Genomic DNA, 18,618 nt, shown 5'->3' on the forward strand with positions numbered 1-18,618 from the left:
ACTTTAAGAATAACTATGATAAACTGTGGCAACAAATAGATAGGGATATGATGAAATGTGCTGTATGATGCCAAGAAATGCGGAGGACTACAATTACCTAATTTGCAACTTTACCATGAAGCAATTTGTTTAGTGTGGCTGAAAGATTGGATGTTATTAAAGAATCATAAGTTACTAGTCTTGAAAGGATACAACAAAATATTTGGATGGCATGCATATCTATGGTACGATAAGGTCAAAGCAGATGCTATGTTTTTACATCATTATGTGAGACGGAGTTTATTTATGGTTTGGCAAAAATATAAGAGATATTTAGATGAAGAAACCCCATTGTGGATTGTACTGGCGGAAGATGTAAATCCTAAAATGGAATATAATGGCAAAGAGTAGATGACATACAAAGAAATTTTGAGAATGGAACAAAAAACAGTTATAATTAAAGCAAATGAAGAATTACCATTTCATTATGGGTGGTTCCAGTATAGACAAATTAAAGATTTGTATGATTCAGATCGTAGAAAAATAGGATTCAAATTAAAAAATTCAGAATTGGAAGAATGTTTGCTACAAGAAGGGGAAAAAACGATATCTAAGACATATAAGATTCTGTTAAAATAGTTTACGGAAGATGAAGTAGTAAAAGTGCAAATGGTAAAGTGGGCAATAAATTGTAACAAAGATATTACAATGGAAGCATGGGAGCATTTGTGGAGAAATACATTAAAGATATCAACATGTACTAATATAAGGGAGAATGTTTATAAAATGATGTATAAATGGTATTTAACACCAAAGAAATTAGCCTTTGGGAATAGCCAAATGTCAGATAAATGTTGGAAATGTAAAAAACATGAAGGGTCGGTTTATCATATGTGGTGGTCTTGTGAAAAAGCTAACAATTTGGGGGGAATATTGTTGATGTTATGTCACATATATTACAGAAAAAAGTGAGTAAAAACCCAGAGTTGTTATTGTTATATATAGGTTTAGAAGATTTTGCGACCCAAGATAGATTGTTAATGTTTTATATGACAACTGCAGCAAGGATGTTATATGCACAATTATGGAAGACACAAGAGATACCGACAATAGAAGATTGGATACAGAAATTGCTGTACATGGCAGAGATGGACAAATTGACAAGGAAAATGAGAGAACAAGATTCAGAAGAATTTGTTATGGACTGGGGGAAGTTTAAAAGTTATTTGGAAAAGAAATGGGACGTAAGGGGGAAAGTGTGGTCATTGAACTATTAAAGGGGGAGGTAGAATGTCTTTACCGATAGAAATAATATATGGAAAGTTAAAATAAGTTAATAGTGTGAACTAATATTCTTTTTTTTAGACAATGTATTGGATAGAATAATAAATACAATTAGATAATGGGTTGGAAAGCTGTTGGAAGCCTAACAAGAAAGGGGGGAGGGAGTGGGTGAGGGAAACAGGAATAGGTGGGGTAATATAATGTATATTAATTAATTTGTATGTTAACTCACCCAATAAAAATTATTTTGAAAAAAAAGGGAAAAAAAGAATTCTGCTGCCTGCTCTAGGAAGTACCCCAACTCCTCTGGGTCCCCTTCAAAGTGGGCTTCTAGTTTCTGTAGCCCCCATGGCAGCTGCAGCAGAGGTCCAGGGATTGGCTCAGCTGGGACTCCCATTGGGCTTACAGGGTTAAGAAAGGCAGTCCTAGCAATCTTTAAGGATGTCAGGCAACTCTCAAGAGACTTTACTTCATGAGTAAAAGTTTTTTATTGATAAGATGCCAGTATCATACATGCCATCCTTGCTAGGACTGGTGGCTACAGACAAGTATCAAGCAGTTATAGGTTCCCCAAGGCTCCTCCTAATTCCCCCCCCCTTTCTCCTAAAAGTCCTCTAACTCTGCAGACAAGAAAACAGGCTGTGTGATTCATGGGCTGCTCAAGGTCAAGCAGGCTCCCAGACTCAGGAGATATTACAAAACCTCCCGTTCTCAGTTTCCCACCCTGGGTTCAAATAACAGAATCACCCCAACAACATCAGCATCAGTTGCAGGGGGGTATTGAAGATGATCAGTGATCCTGAGCACCTGACAGCCCCTTACTCAGGTAACTTTCTGAACCATTTTGTTACCTGTATAGAAAAGCCCTCTTGAATAATTCACTTTTGCATAGTTTGTAGAAAGCCAGGAGAGCCTCCTTAGGCAGGCCATTCTTTAAGGTGGGGTCCACAACAAAGAAAGCACAAGTATCAGCAGTGTTGATTTTGCCCATTTGCAGGTTGTCACCTACTGGGGGCCCTGCTCAGATAAGCAAAGCTGTTGTGGTGGAGCATAGGAAGAGAAGTGGTCCCACAGATATGAAGGACCAAGGCCATGAACGTGACAGGCCTTTGCCTGTGACAGCCAGTATCTTAAATTGAGCCTAGTAACTTATGGCCAGCCAATGATAGGACTGCATGATAGGAATAATATGCATGCACCATCTAGCTTCCCATAATAGCCTAGCCATGGAATTCTGCACCAACTGGAGTCGCTGAGTTGATTTTGAGGGAAAACCAATCTAAAGTGTATTACAGTAGTCTAGTCTCAGTGTTACTGTGGCCTGGATCCAGGTGGCCAGATCAGCTGTATGAATGTAGGGGGGGGGGATCTCCCAGGCTAGACTAGCTTGCTCTGCCCTCCCTTCCCCAAAGGATTTGGAAAGATATAATAAGAAATATTCGCTAATATGTAGGTAGATCAAAAAGGAAAAATCAAACCCAATTAATCAATGTCAGTTCATACATATAATAATGACAATCTCAATCCTAGTGTAATTATTCCCTTACCTCACAGCAGTGTTCCATCTTCCTCCAAGTCCCTTTGGGGTGGCCCAACCAGTGGAGAGGAGTGTGTGCTAGATCCTGGTATGAACATGTCCGGGGATGAGCCTCCCCTCCCTCCTCGCCGCCGCCCCCCCCGCCTCCAGGGGCCCCACAACTCACCTAGCCGGGGCAGGCGCGGCGGCGGACGGGCGCGGCCGCGGCAGCCGGCCCGGCGGCCGGGCGAAGCGCTGTCGCGGCGCCGCGGAGGAGGCGGCGGCGGCAGCAACCCAGGCGGGAGGAAGCGACCCGGGGGAAGCAAACCGGCAGGCTGGGCGGCCGCCGGAGCGGACGCCTCCAGGGCAGACGGCCCCAATGCGGTGGCGGCGGCGACGGCAGAGGCGAGGCGGCGCAGCCGCGAGGCCCGCGCTTGCGAGGCCGAGCCTCGCCTGGGGCCGCGAGGCAGCGAGGGGGTGGGAACCGGCCCCGGCGTCGGCAGGCGATAGGCCGGCCCGCCCGCCCACCTGGGAGACGGGGGAAGGGCGCCCAATGGCAGCTGGGAGGCGGGAGGAAGGAGCACCAGGCTTCCCACCCCGGAAAGGCTGGAGGCAGGTGTTGCTGCCGGCATTGGGACAGATAATGAGCCTCACCTGGGGCGCTGGCGATTGGGGAGCGGGGCGGGGCTGCCCCTAGCGAGGGAGGGGATAAAAGGGGTCAGAGGCTCCCTGGCCGGAGAGGAGAAACAGGGAGGCTGTCCTGAGGGAAGGACCATCCCTGGGCCCAGAGGCTGTGCTTACCTGTTGCCAGACACGGTTTAACAGCCCTGGGGCCATCTGAGGCCAATCAAAAGGGAAGCTGAGACCCCTGGAGCCAGCAGACAGGCCGCCTGCCCGGCCTAGGTAGCAGCGGGACAACCCCCCGGACCCGCCGGCTGCGCTGACCGCACCCCCGCCACAACGGACCCGACGGACGCGGCGCCCCCTGCTGACGGAGAAACTCACAACGTGGTGGAGAATGCAGGCCTTCGACCGCTAGTGAAGCGCCTCCCCTACCTACCCACGCCTGCGGGGTGGGCCAGCAGCCGGTCTTTCCTCCGTCCGCCAACGTTTCCGGGACCCACCACCACACCGCCTACACCCCCGACAGCTATGGACCAGGGAGGAGGAGGCGGAGGGGCAGCGCCTGCCAACCCCAGTGGCTCGTTTGACTTTGCCCAGTTCGGGCAGTGGATGGCCGAGCAACAGGGGCGCTTGTTGCGCGACATAACCTCGCAGCAGACGGAGCAGCAGGGGCGGATTCTGCAAGACATCGTGGCCCAACAGCGCGACGCCCAGGCAGCTCTCCTCCGGGATGTCTGCCGCACCTTAAGGGACGCCCAAGGCGGCGCCGGAGCCCCAGCTGGCCCGGGGGGCCCCCACAGGGCCGCCCCGTTCCAACTCACCAAGCTGGGGCCAGAGGATGATGTGGACGCGTTCCTGGAAACCTTTGAGCGCACCGCGGAGGCTGCCCAGTGGCCCCCCGCCCAGTGGGCCTTCATTCTCGGACCCTACCTGACCGGGGAAGCGCAGGCCGCGCTCAAGGCCCTCCCAAAGGAGGAGGCGGCCGACTACGCGAGGCTGAAAGAGGCCATTCTGGACCGCTACGCCATCACCCCCGACACGTACCGCCAGAGGTTCCGGGCCCTGAGCTATAACAAGGGTGATCGGCCGCGGGGGTTCGTAACCACCCTCCGGGACCTGGCCTACCGATGGCTCAAGCCAGAGACGCCGGGCGAAAAGGCCATCACGGATCAGGTCGTCTTGGAGCAGCTCCTGAACGTTCTGCCAGCCAAGGCACGATACTGGGTGGCCTGTAGCAAGCCGGCCGATCTCAAGGAGGCCACGGCCCTGCTGGAAAACTTCATGGCGGCAGAGCCAAGGGAGCCCAACAAGGACGGAGCTACACCAGGGCGCGATGGCCGACCCACCGGGAGGGCCCGGGTAGGGCCCCGTGGACCCCTGGGGGCTGATTCCGCTGCCCTCCCCCCCACCGGGGCCAAACCTAGCAGCAGCGGAATCCCGCCCCGCTGGCCGCGACCACCACCACCCAACGTGAAGGCCCCCGGCGGCCCGGCCCCTGCCAGCACTGCCGACCGAGGGCCCTGCTTTCGCTGCGGACAGCGGGGCCACCTGATGAGGGACTGCCCCCTAATGGAGTGCGATGCAGGGTGGGAGGAAGCCCTACCACTGGCCACCCGCGCGGTCCGGCCCCCGCCCCTACTGGTCATCGTTGAAATTGCGGGCCGGCGGCTGTCGGCACTCCTAGATAGCGGCAGTTCCGTCTCAATGATACGGACCAGGCTCTTGCCCGAGGGCCTGCCCGTCGTGCGGCGCACGTCCGTCGCGTGCCTCCACGGACACGCAGAAGAGTACCCGGTGGTGAGAGTTCCGGTGCGCTACCAAGGACAGGAGTGGGAGTTGGAGCTCGCCCGAGTGCCCGCGCTCCCCTACCCGGTACTGCTGGGCCGAGATGCGCCAGGCCTGGAGGTGCGGTTGCAGACCTCGCCAGCGGAGGCCCTCCCCGCCACCACTGACCCCGAGCCCCGTGCCGGGACCTCGGCATCGCCTGATGATCCCTCGCCACCCTCCTGGGGTGCCGATCCCGCCTTCCGGGAGGCCCAGGCGACTGATGTTACCCTCGAGTCCCTCCGGGACGCCGTGGCGGTAAGTGAGGGGTGCATCCGGGACGGGCGGAGGGCTGGCCGCTACCCCCGAATTGTCAAGGAAATGGGCCTCTGGTACGGGCTGACTGCCAGTCGGGGGGTTGAGACCCGGCAGTTGCTGGTCCCGCAGGCCTTCCGGGCCTCCGTCCTCTCCTACGCCCACGACCACGCCTGGGCCGGCCATCAGGGGGCCAATAATACGTTGGCCCGGGTCCTGGCCCACTTCTTCTGGCCGTCCGTGGCTGCTGACGTCAAGGCCTTCTGCCGCTCCTGCCCAGTGTGCCAGCGAGCATCCACCCGACCGGCCCCCAAAGCCCCACTGATGCCCCTGCCGCTCGTACAGACCCCCTTCGACCGCCTGGCCATGGACTTCGTGGGACCACTGCCACGTACGGCCCGCGGCTGCCGGTTCCTACTGGTCTTGGTTGACTACGCCACCCGCTATCCCGAGGCGATTCCCCTGCGGTCCATGCAGGCGGCCGGCGTCGCTAGAGCACTGATGCGGTTCTTCGCCCACGTGGGGTTGCCCCGGGAAATCCTCACCGACTGTGGGACACCCTTCACGGCCTCCTTGACACGACAGCTCTGCTCAACCCTAGGCATCCGCCAGATCTTTACGTCCATCTATCACCCGCAGACCGACGGCCTGGTGGAGCGCCTCAACCAGACCATCAAAGCCATGTTGCGGAAGCTGGCACGGGACAAGCCAAACCAATGGGATCTTCTGGTCGATCCCCTCCTCTTCGCCCTACGGGAAACCCCTCAGGCATCCACCGGCTACGCCCCCTTCGAGCTGTTGTACGGCCGGCGGCCACGAGGCATCTTGGGGGTGGTCGAGGAGCAATGGGCGACCCCCCGAGACGACCCCGCAACAGCGGCGCCGGACTACGTGCGGGAGTTGAAGGAACGCCTCCAGCTCGCCCGGGAGACGGCTCAGCGCAATCTGGCTGAGGCCCAGGAGGCCCAAAAAGAGCGCTATGACAAGGGAGCCCGGCTACGCACCTTCCAGGAAGGCGACAAGGTCCTGGTCAACCGGCGAGTCTTTGGCCCGCAACAAGCCGGGGACCCCTGGAGGGGCCCCTTTACAATCACCCGGGTGCTGGGCCCTCTGACATATCTGGTCCAGTGGGGCCCCTCGCGGCGACAAGCCAAGAGGCTGCACGTCAACGACATCAAGGCGTGGCGGGAGCGGGAGCCGCAGGCGTGTCAACTCGCCGCCGACCCCCTGGAGCCCGCCGATGGAAACCTGCCCTGGACCCCCCGGGGGGGCCCCCCGGAGGCCCCCACGCTAGACCCGGCGCTCCTCCCGGAACAGCGTGAGCAGGTGGAACAGTTGCTGAGGGACTTCCCCCACAGCTTCTCACGGATCCCGGGATGCACCACGACGGTGACCCATGCCATACCTACCCCGCCGGGGCGGGTGGTCCGGGCACCCTGGCGGCCCTTGCCCCGGAAGCAGTGGGATGAAGTGGACCGCGAGGTAGCTGACATGCTCCAGCTCGGGGTTATCGAGCCCTCCCGCAGCCCATGGAGGAGCCCTGTGGTGCTAGTGCCGAAGCCCGACGGATCCGTCCGCTTCTGCATTGACTTCCGGGAGGTCAACCGCATCGCGCAGTTTGACGCCTACCCCATGCCGCGGGCGGAAACCCTCATCGACCAACTGGGCACCGCCCGATATCTGACAGCCCTGGATCTGACGAAGGGCTATTGGCAAGTGCCCATGGCGGAAGGTGACAAGGAGAAGACAGCCTTCGCCACGCCCCAGGGGCTGTTCCAATTTCGCATGATGCCCTTCGGGCTACACGGGGCGGCCGCCACCTTCCAGCGGCTGGTAGACACGGCATTAGCCCAGTGCCAGGGGTTTACCGCCGCCTACATCGACGATATTCTCGTCTTCAGCCCCGACTGGCCCTCCCACATGCAACACCTTCGCCGGGTTCTGCAAGCCCTGGACGCTGCCGGCCTACGGGCAAACCCGCAGAAGAGCCGGGTGGGCTTCCAGGAGGTCAAATACCTGGGATTTATAGTTGGCCGCGGCGTGCTGAGGCCGGTCCCCGAGAAGGTGGCCACGCTGGAGGACTGTCCCCGTCCGACCACCAAGAAGCAGCTCCGACGCTTCCTGGGATTGGTCGGATATTACAGCAAGTTCATCCCGAACTTCGCATCCCGGGCCAGCCCCCTGACAGATCTCCTCCGGAAAGGACTGCCTACCAAGCTCCCCTGGACGGCAACGGCCGATGAGGCCTTCCGGGCGCTCCGGGGGGCCCTGTCCAACGCCCCGGTCCTCCACAATCCCAACTTCAATGAGCCTTTCGTCGTCCACACTGATGCCTCGGACACGGGGCTCGGAGCCGTGCTCTCTCAGGAAATCGACGGGGTGGAGCGGCCAGTCCTCTTCCTAAGTCGCAAGTTGCAGAAGGCCGAGCGGCAGTATGCCACGGTGGAGAAGGAGGCCTTGGCCGTCAAGTGGGCGGTGGGGGCCCTCCAGTATTACCTCACCAATAACCCCTTCACCCTGGTTACGGACCATGCCCCCCTCTTGTGGATGGCGCGGATGAAGGACCACAATGCCCGCATACTTAGATGGTATATGTCGCTCTTACCTTTCAGTTTTGTGACGAGACACCGACCAGGGCACCTGCACCGGAACGCCGACTTCCTGTCAAGAATGCACGAGGAAGACCCACCTGCATCTGGGAGCGAAAGGGGGAGGGCGTGTCCGGGGATGAGCCTCCCCTCCCTCCTCGCCGCCGCCCCCCCCCGCCTCCAGGGGCCCCACAACTCACCTAGCCGGGGCAGGCGCGGCGGCGGACGGGCGCGGCCGCGGCAGCCGGCCCGGCGGCCGGGCGAAGCGCTGTCGCGGCGCCGCGGAGGAGGCGGCGGCGGCAGCAACCCAGGCGGGAGGAAGCGACCCGGGGGAAGCAAACCGGCAGGCTGGGCGGCCGCCGGAGCGGACGCCTCCAGGGCAGACGGCCCCAATGCGGTGGCGGCGGCGACGGCAGAGGCGAGGCGGCGCAGCCGCGAGGCCCGCGCTTGCGAGGCCGAGCCTCGCCTGGGGCCGCGAGGCAGCGAGGGGGTGGGAACCGGCCCCGGCGTCGGCAGGCGATAGGCCGGCCCGCCCGCCCACCTGGGAGACGGGGGAAGGGCGCCCAATGGCAGCTGGGAGGCGGGAGGAAGGAGCACCAGGCTTCCCACCCCGGAAAGGCTGGAGGCAGGTGTTGCTGCCGGCATTGGGACAGATAATGAGCCTCACCTGGGGCGCTGGCGATTGGGGAGCGGGGCGGGGCTGCCCCTAGCGAGGGAGGGGATAAAAGGGGTCAGAGGCTCCCTGGCCGGAGAGGAGAAACAGGGAGGCTGTCCTGAGGGAAGGACCATCCCTGGGCCCAGAGGCTGTGCTTACCTGTTGCCAGACACGGTTTAACAGCCCTGGGGCCATCTGAGGCCAATCAAAAGGGAAGCTGAGACCCCTGGAGCCAGCAGACAGGCCGCCTGCCCGGCCTAGGTAGCAGCGGGACAACCCCCCGGACCCGCCGGCTGCGCTGACCGCACCCCCGCCACAACGGACCCGACGGACGCGGCGCCCCCTGCTGACGGAGAAACTCACAGAACAAAAGAAAAGGCTGCTGAAACATAAGAAAGATGTAGTCATCAGTTGATGGGAGCTAGAAAATTCCTGGGACTGAATCCAGGAGGTTTATGGACGTTGCAGTGAATGGAAGGAAATTTGATGGGTGGCAGAAATGCCTGGAGAGGGAGACAGATGCGAGGCTGTGGTGGTGAGGCAAAAGGAGGGGGGGGAGCTAGAGCAGGATGGTGTCCTGGGGTGGTATTTGCAGAGGCTTAGTATAAGACTCTTGGGCTAGATGTGATGGTAGAGAAGTGGGAGGGAGTGGAGAGGGGGATTGAGAGAGAGAGAGAGAGAGAGAGAGAGAGAGAGAGAGAGAGAGAGAGAGAGAGAGAGAGATTTAACCATTTAGCCTGATCTTTTTGTCGTTGTGCTGGAGTGGAGAGTGGAAGCCAGCCTGGAAGAGAAACTGAACCTGATGTATGGCTTCTGTCTCAGTCCTTATGTACCTAAGGGGGGCATCCTGTGATACTTCTTGAAGTAAAATTAAATCAACATTATCTGCTCGTCTCAAACTTCAAAGAAAAGTATTTGTTTTGCGGCAAAAATAACTTGACAGGAGATGGTCCTATTATTATGATTAATCCAAACACATTGGTTTGATAAAATCAGGAAGTCTAGATTTCTTCCTTTGATGTGTGAGACATTGTCTTTAAAATCCCTTTAACTATTCTGTAATATTTGTATTTTGCTGTTACAAACACTGACCATATTATATGTGGCCAGAATCTGAAATGATCTTAGCTGATTTTCTTGCAAAGGATATCTGAAAGCATCAGTTGCATTTCAACCAGTTTTAGATGACAATTTATTCGTTTGTCAGACTGAGTGTGATCAAGGTAGCTTCCCCCCTCGCCTTTTGGTGTTACTCTGGGTATGAGTTGTGGGGGGAAGGATATTTTCATGGGCCTTCTCCTATAATTTAAGGTGTCACAAGGGGTCCTGGCATAAGATGCCCCGCTTCACCTCTTCAGGAAGCCCATTTGAACCACTGTAAAGGCCACTGTAAAATGACTGGGCTGCATCAGATGTCAAATAGGCAATTGTAAGTGTGGGAACAACTAGATGATGTCAAATGGTAATTGTCATTTTTGCTGGGCCTGTCCCAGTCATGGGGAACTGTGGTGATATAACACAGTCCAAGATGAAAAAGAGAAACAAACGCATGATTTTTCATGCATACGTGATATTTTATCATTAAAGTTAATAATCTGCCATTTGATTAGAATCATAAATAACTACTATAATATGAAACTTGTTTCTTTGACAATTTCACTTCTGTTGTATTTTTTTATCTGCTAGATTGCAAGCAGTCAATGAGAGAAGATGAAGGAACTGTGACAATAAACAGAAGAGGAGCAATCAAACAAGCTAAAATCCACTACATCAAAAACCATGAATTTATTGCTACCTTCTTTGGACAGCCTACATTTTGCTCTGTTTGTAAAGACTTTGTTTGGTGAGACAACTACTGTTGTTGAGTCTTTTTTTCACCTATATATGTGATATATTTCTGAATCTGTGAAATTCTGTGACCAATTTTTAGCATTCTGGATGTCATGAAAGATATTATGAAACGTATCAGTAATAATGTCCTTTTGTGTAGCAGATTGAATGGGACCAGTGTACAGCATATTCTGCTGTATTTAATACTCTGGACCAGGCATTCAATCATACATCCTTGCATAGTGTGTGGTCCTGATACCAATCAGAGCCAAACACACTGCAGCTGCAGATACTGTTCTTGGATCCCCCAGGTTGCATCTGATTGCAAGTCTTTATAAGAACCCAATGGAGGGTATTTATAGCTGCCTGTAAGAGAGGGAGACATTCTCAGATAGATAAAGACAATTTGGGTAAAGTTCAAAATCAGATCCTTCATTGGGCCCCACAAGCGAATTGTTAGTTAATGCAGGTACTGCGAAATTGGTTTTATATTTTCTCAAATTCCAGCACAGTCAAGAGACAGGCTTGCAAGAGTTTGCATCAACTAAAGCTTACAAGAAGTCTTGAAGAAAGAATTTGATAGCCTGGATTCTCAGTCAGTAGGCTACAAAGGCATGAATGACTGTGGTTAGATTCTGTCTCAGGAAAGAGCATCGTTGATGCATTGAATGTAAATAATAAAAGTGATACAGCCCTTAGCTCCAGATGCAGGAACAGATGAGTCTGCTAATATTAATTCATTCTGTACAGCCAAGATCCATCATCAGCTTCATTTTCATCTGGAATCAGTTGCACTTTGTTCTCTATCATCTGTTGGCCATAGTCTCTATGCTTTGAGATTATTGCTGCTATTTGGCTTGTATCCAGTTTTCCTGTATTCCACCCTACTCCTGCAGCCCCTTCCAGATCCCAGAAAGATTATTCTGGGAATGGAAGAATAGCTATGTGGGTTTGAGGTAGTGAAATGGGAAGGAGAAAGGGTGTGAAATCACTCTACTTCCTTCTTGCATTGGTGCAGTTCAGCTGACAAAAGAAATAAAATATGGTGATTTCATTCTTTCTATGCAGATCCCATAACCCCAAGAATGATCTTTCCATGGTTAGAAGGACTTCAGAAATGGAGAGGAACACTGGGAAATCAGTATTCTATAGGTGCTTGCTGATTTTAACCAAATTAGTTAGAAATGCACATAGTATATTGAGATTATAAATGCTTTGTAAATAAGATCCTTGGCTGATGAATTGGTCTCTCTTTGAATTCTGAAGATCTTGTTTTATGTTCTGTTTGTGACCTTTCCCACTTACCTATTTAACAGGGGACTCAACAAGCAAGGGTACAAATGTAGACGTAAGTTGAGTCTATCACTTTTTATTCTTGGGTTGTAATATCTGTGAGCAAGCTCAGTTTACCATTTAGAGCAGCAGTTTACAGGATAGGTCATAGTTGTTATTTTCTACATATGAATTTCTTGATCTTGAACAACAGACTTATGAAACTTAAAATGAGCATGTATTGTGATTAGAGATGGGCACGAACAGAAAAAAACAAACATGATGTTTGTTGCCATCCACGAACAGGGACTCACAAACAACCATGAACATGGCCCTGTTCACGAACATGTTCGTGGTTGGATGTTCGTGGGGGCCAGCAAGCTCTCCTCCAGCCATCATCCAAGTCAAGATCCCTACTGCACCGCTCCCAGAAACCTGACCTGAGCAGGCACCAGGAAAGGTACCAATAATAAATAATAGCTTGGCCCAGAGCTTGGCAGCAGCCTTGGAACTTGAAGGGGTAGATCCCTATCCCACCACACACAAAGAAAATTCAAGCTCCGATGCACTCTATCAAAATGGCAACAACAACTGTCTTTCCCTCTCCACTGTCTGCAAAGTCAGAGCTGGGAGCCCCCCTCCCCCCTGGTCTTTGCTCCCTTGTTGTAACAAATTTGGAGCTCCACACTTGAAAGGAAGACCTGCCTATCAAGCTAAATTGGGCTTAGATTGGGATTTCCAGGGCAACAGCAGGAGTTCAGACAGAGTTTAGACAATCCTTGCCTAAGTTGCCAAGGGAATTGATTGCAGGTGCCAGATTGTCTGGCTTGACAAACAGCAACGAACGAGGCTTGCAATGACCACCTGTTCGTTTAGAATGGGGCCTCACGAACAACTTGTTCGTGAACAGCAGATTGGGCTGTTCGTTGCTTTTTTTTGTTCGTATTGCTGTTCGTGCACATCTCTAATTGTGATATATACTCCAGTTTAAGCTGCAGCTCTAATTCATATTTTGAAATAAGCAAAAACAATGCAAATATTTAATGAAAATGCGAAAAAAATGCTTGTTTGCTTACTGGTATTTGAAATTGCAATATTCACTTAAAAGTAGGGATTGTTTTCAATTTTCTGATAACAATATATGTTGGATTTCTTCCACTCTTCCAAAAAATCAACCAAGCTTAATTGCTGTATTGTTGTCTGTTTCTGTTGCTCTTTGCCAGAATGTAATGCTGCTATTCACAAAAAATGCATTGATAAAATCATTGGGAGGTGCACTGGTACTGCAGCGAACAGCAGAGATACAATGGTAAGTGACACAAAGTTTTCTGTATTTGTTAAGAACATTATATATTGTATGGCAAAATCCAATTTAAATTTAAAAATCCAATCCAGTTGAGAGCCAGTGTTGATAGGAACTGGGAGACCCCTGTTCTTATCCCCATTCTGCCCTGAAACTTGCAGAGTGACTTTAGGCCAGTTGCTCTCTTTCAGCTTTAACCTAATTTACAAGGTTGTTCTAAGGATAGAGTGGAGGAGGGGAGAATACTATATACCCTGTGTTCCTTGGAGGAAGGCCAGGATTAAAAAATGCTTAATAAAACACAACCTAATAATGTTCACATATAAATAATAATATTGTTTCCAGCAAATCAGCAGCAGGCTGGCTGGGGCTTGAGGAGTGGGCCCTGCCAGTGGAACTATGAGGCCCAGGCTTCACTCAGGTCCACTGGTGGGCTATTTAGCAGGGAGTTGGCCGTTGCACTCTGACCAGCATTGTGCCCATTCTGCTGCTGTGTTAGGTCATGGTCTTGGGCATGGAACAGGGGCCTGGGAAGATTCTTTCAGCGTTGGATGGGTTTTCCTTTAGTATTATTACAACTTTAGGTATGGCGGTTTTGGCAGGGATCCTTTGGGGGATCTTGTAGCAAGGTATGATAGAGACAAGCTCAGCTTAGGGTTTGAGCAGAAGTTTATGTCCATTTGGAATCCCACTTACTGCCATCCCATCCCCGCCCCCCTCAGCAGGCAGGTTGGGAAGGCGAGGGGGCTCATTGGCTGGCAGGCGGGTCAGCCAATTCTTGGATCCATGCCCTATGCTGCACCAATTCTCCTTGTGCTGTAATCAATAAAGTTGTGGCCTTTTGACTCCAGCTGTTGCCTCTGTGTCTTGCCTTGCCCCACCCTGCACGCTCGAGCTGGCCCCACAATCGAGTTATTAAGTATTTGGGGTATTTTTAATTTTGTTTTTGTCTGTCTGTCTGTCTGTCTGTCTGTCTGTCTGTCTGTCTGTCTGTATGAAAGGACCAAAGGGCAAGAAGACAGGGACTGGTAGCATGTTTTAAGCATTTGGTTTTCTTGTCAAAATCTGAATGCTGGTTGAAGGAGAATTTTGAATTAAATATCTTTTAACAAGCAACTTTTTTGTCTAAATTGTAAACACTAAGCTCACAGATATTTGTGCAAAAGCCCCAAACAGCTGATTTTGTGTTTTAAGTCTCCATAGAGTGACACACTTCCTGAGCTTATTGGCTTGCAAAATATATCAGGAAGCTCCAGAGCTTTGGGAGCAAGGGAATTGTGCAATCCCTGAGCTAGTTGGGCCAAGCTCAGGTAAGTTCCCTATCCTGGCTGAGCTAAATGAATCCATCTGAGATCTGCTTCCTGGCTTGCCTATGTTCTCATGTGGTAGGGAAAGGTTTACAAAGAATATATGACACTTTGCCTTAAGCTTTAGCTCAGTCATGAAGCTCACTAAATTTGATCAAGGAAGCTCAGAGACTGCTAACTATAAAACACCAAACTTTTATGCCAAAGCACCCCAACAACAGGAGAAAATAGAACCACCCTCCCAGAAGAACAATCAGCAAAATAACACCAAAGTTCAAAAAGGACCCCCCACACATACACACAAAAGCAAAAGCAGACCACACTTGTCCCTTCTGCCCCAGCCCTGTCCCTCCCAAACACCAGGCCAACCATCTTCCCCCCAAAGACAGGAGAGTCTATGACTCTCAAACCAGGCAGATGTCAGAAGTCCTCCAGGTGAGGTCTCTTCTTCCTCTAGGCAGCAACACTGCTGCAGCAGTAGAGACACAAAGCAGGCAGGAATCAATTCCAAAAGCAGACCAGACCAGACCAGAGGGACCCAGCAGCAACAACAGCAGTGTTTCCAAGGCCAGACCATACAAAATGGAAGCTGCTCTAAGGCAAGCCTTTTCTTTTAAGTCCTTGCATGGCAATTTGAAAAAGGCTGTCTCCTTTACATTGGCCAGAGAAGAAGAGCTCCTGCAAGGACTAGCCACTCATTGTCCCCTCACTACCACATTCCCCCTCCCTCCTGCCTCTGCCTCACTCCGCCCACCTCTGCCCTCTTCAAATAAGGCAGGAACTACTGTTTATTTGCAGGGAAACAGCACAGGAAACAGCCAGCCTAGTTTCCTGAATTAAGCCGTATTTACTCGGATTAATTTGGGGGTCTGAATAAGGGTACCTGAATCAGATCCAGGAAAGGGTACCTAAATGTGATCTAGAAAATCTGGATTTTGCCAAATTTGCAAAAATCCAGCTGTTCCCTCAAATCCCAGACCTGGATTGCATACCCCTAGATTGCAGAGCTTTTTTGCTGCTATGATGTTCCCTCCTCCTCTGTCCCTCTTCTTTGTCTTTAAACAGCAGACATGGCATCAAAGGCATTTTTAACATTCAAAAGTAACTAGCTATTTTAGTTATTTTAGAGGGGAAAGGCCAGATGAAATCAAGGGTTGACAATTTCTATGGTAATGCAAGATGGAAATCTCTGAGGTAAAATCAGTACATACATACACAGACTTTAGTTCTTATGCTCTTCACAGATACTTTCTTCTTATGTTTAGAGGCTTTTGTCCCCATGTTTTACCCCAAACACTCTAGTACACTTTCTTTTAGGATTCTCTTTCTCTTTTGAGCTTAAGAATGCTGATGCCCTCTTTCTAGTACCCCAAACCCCTTCTCCTCAAACACCAGTGCTTTCCTTCAGTTTTTGGCTGAATTTTAAGATCTCCAAAAGGCGGTTTCCAACCACACCCAATCAAGGATCTCTTCACTCTCCAGTGATCTCTTCACCTCCTTGTTTGACTGGGTAGGGAAAGTCTTCTCTCCTTAGAAGATCTATCCCCTTTCTTTGGCCCAAATGAGAGTCTGCACCTGCTTCCCACACTTCTTCGCCAACTTTCCCCAGTTCTCTTGTTGGTGTTAAATTGCTTCAGTTAGGACTCCATCTCCTAACTGTTCACACTGGATTCCTCTCAGCTAGGGCTGAAAACAGACCCTCCTTTTTCCAGCTCATACTACCTAGTCAGGTTCCTTGGAGTAGCCTATCACTCAAAGCTGTCCGTATTTGCGAGGGATTAACCCTTAGCAGTCCTTCAGCTGTTTGTACAGCACTTTCAGGCTTTTAAAAAGTGCAGTCTGTCACGGCTGCAAAAGCACATAATGAGAGACTAGAAGAACAAGGGAAGGAGACAAAACAGGAGCAGGCTGTCTGATGATCTTTTTTCAGTAACAGTGAGGTGAGATGTTTTTCAACAACATCCCTTCCCGATTTATCCTTAAAACTTTATACTTTACCTCTGAACACAGATTAGGGTTGCCAGGTCCCCCAATGCCCCTGGCAGGAGTTCTGGGGCCAGACTCCTACCTTGTACTTTTCCTTTTCACTTGCGCATGCAGTGCACATGCACTCCTGGCAGGGGTCACAGACCCCCCCTGGGAATGCTCCCACCACACTCCCCAGGGAGCCGAATTGAGATACTGTGGCACACAGGAGCACACCGTGCTGCCCAGGGGTGTGTCCTGGGAGGCTCATTCCTCCACCCCTGCTGGCCAGGTAAATGGGGGGGGTAAGGGGGTGGAGAGGGAGAGAGGGGGATCCCCCACCCTGGTTGGAGAGTATCATCCCTAACACAAATACACACTAGTTTCATAATGATCTCTAGTTGTTTGAATCTTTTAAAAATGCTGTATTTGAATATTTTAATTGTTATGTAGTTTAATCTGAAATGTAATTTTAAAATAAAGTTATAAGCCACCTTTCAAGGAGAAAGGCAGGCAAAAATGTCACCAAAATTAAGTCTTGTGTGATTTACATGAACAAAGAAGCAAAAAAAAAATACACATAGACGTAACTTATTTTCTGTAGTAGCTCTCTCAAACTTACATTTTTTGCAGTTTTAAAAGACATTTCTTATATGGAAATGGTTTAAGTTGAGGGGACTTAAAAGATTCAAGGCAGCGTTTTTTCACTAGGCCAGATATTCAACCAAAGAAATAATATGTTTCTGATCTTCCTTTTTAAAATGCATTTTAGTTCTTTTGAATTTATGGCTTTTCATCACATGAACAATTTTAAATTACTTTTTTATGTTACTTTTTTGTAATGTAAATATGCCTTCAGTTTCAGAAGGAGCGCTTCCACATCGATATGCCTCACAGATTCAAAGTCTATAACTACATGAGTCCAACATTTTGTGATCATTGTGGTAGTCTTCTCTGGGGACTAGTGAAACAAGGATTAAAGTGTGAAGGTAGGCTCTTTCTTTTGAACATTAAAGACCTTGTGTCAAAAGTAGTATCGGATTTTTTTCCAGGAAAGGAGATGAGTTCAATATTGTGTATTTGTATGCCAGAGGAAAGGAAGTTGAGCTTAACACTTGCATGTACATTTGTTGGTTTAAGAAGTCTACTTTTAACTATAGCTGCGTTCCAAGAAATGAAGACTAATAAATGGCTTCTAGGCTGTTTACCCCTCTCTTTTTAGTATTGAGAGTAATATTTTGTATTTGAGTTCAGTTTAGTGTCTCGTGGAGATCACATATGTTCAAATAGTTGGTTACTGCTGAAAATAATAGATTAATTGATTCTGATTATAATTCTATTTCTTTAGAATGTGGAATGAATGTGCATCATAAATGTCAAACAAAAGTGGCAAACCTGTGTGGTATCAATCAGAAACTATTGGCAGAAGCTTTAAATCAAGTTAGTCAGGTATGTTTCATTAGCAGTCTTCATAGATTACCTTTCTTCCCTGAATATTTTTGAATGTCATCTGTGGGTGAATACCATAGTAATGGTATTCACAGTTGGAGGGTAGAACCTTACCTCTCCTCTGCTTTCCTGGATTTTGGATGAAGCAGAGCATTGAAGGAAGTTTTTCTTTATCATATGGCAAAGTAACATACATAACCAGTTTATTAAAAGGATATATGCATACTGTAGTAACTTTCCACTTGGTAACTGATTATTGTATTCATCCTATAGCTGTGTTCACATGGCATATTTATGTAAAGGGCTGGAGATGGAACAGAAATGAGTTTGTTGGGTTTTCCCTTCTATGTCCATTCGCCCAACAGCAGATGTGGCAGCTGTACAGATGCAAATCATATGCTCGTTGGCTCTATCAGAGTGGTAGGTTGTGCACATATTTAAATCATTGCACATAGGAGGGTAGGATTAGCCCTCTTATTCCTGCTTCCTCTCCACATATGTATACAGATACTTCATATGTTTGGTTTAGATTTCACTAAATTCAGTCGAAATATTCTTATGTATTTTACTTAATCTGATTTGCTTATTCGCCTTAACCAGAAATGGCCTCAGTATAAATTGCAGTACAGTGGCATTTGACTAGGAAGGAAAAAAGATCCTTTTCAAAATTATTGGGAAATATAAATTTATGAAACTAAAACCAGAAATAAGATGCATACTCTGGTAGGTTACCACTTGATCGTATCAATGTAATTAGGATGGATTTT

At 50.0% G+C, this 18,618-nt stretch overlaps 1 protein-coding gene across 3 annotated transcripts in view; it reads left to right on the forward strand.

Moving 5' to 3' along the window:
- PRKCD (protein kinase C delta) overlaps positions 1-18,618 on the forward strand; it is a 96,398-nt gene that overhangs the window by 60,918 nt on the left and 16,862 nt on the right. For all 3 annotated transcript variants that reach the window (XM_054977086.1, XM_054977088.1, XM_054977087.1), the window contains exons 5-9: positions 10,412-10,568; positions 11,872-11,903; positions 13,051-13,136; positions 17,262-17,391; positions 17,751-17,851. In XM_054977086.1, the coding sequence (XP_054833061.1) occupies positions 10,412-10,568; positions 11,872-11,903; positions 13,051-13,136; positions 17,262-17,391; positions 17,751-17,851 (506 nt within the window). The remainder of the gene's footprint in view (positions 1-10,411; positions 10,569-11,871; positions 11,904-13,050; positions 13,137-17,261; positions 17,392-17,750; positions 17,852-18,618) is intronic.

The sequence above is a fragment of the Eublepharis macularius genome, chromosome 4, assembly GCF_028583425.1.
Source record: "Eublepharis macularius isolate TG4126 chromosome 4, MPM_Emac_v1.0, whole genome shotgun sequence".
Lineage (NCBI taxonomy): Eukaryota > Metazoa > Chordata > Lepidosauria > Squamata > Eublepharidae > Eublepharis > Eublepharis macularius.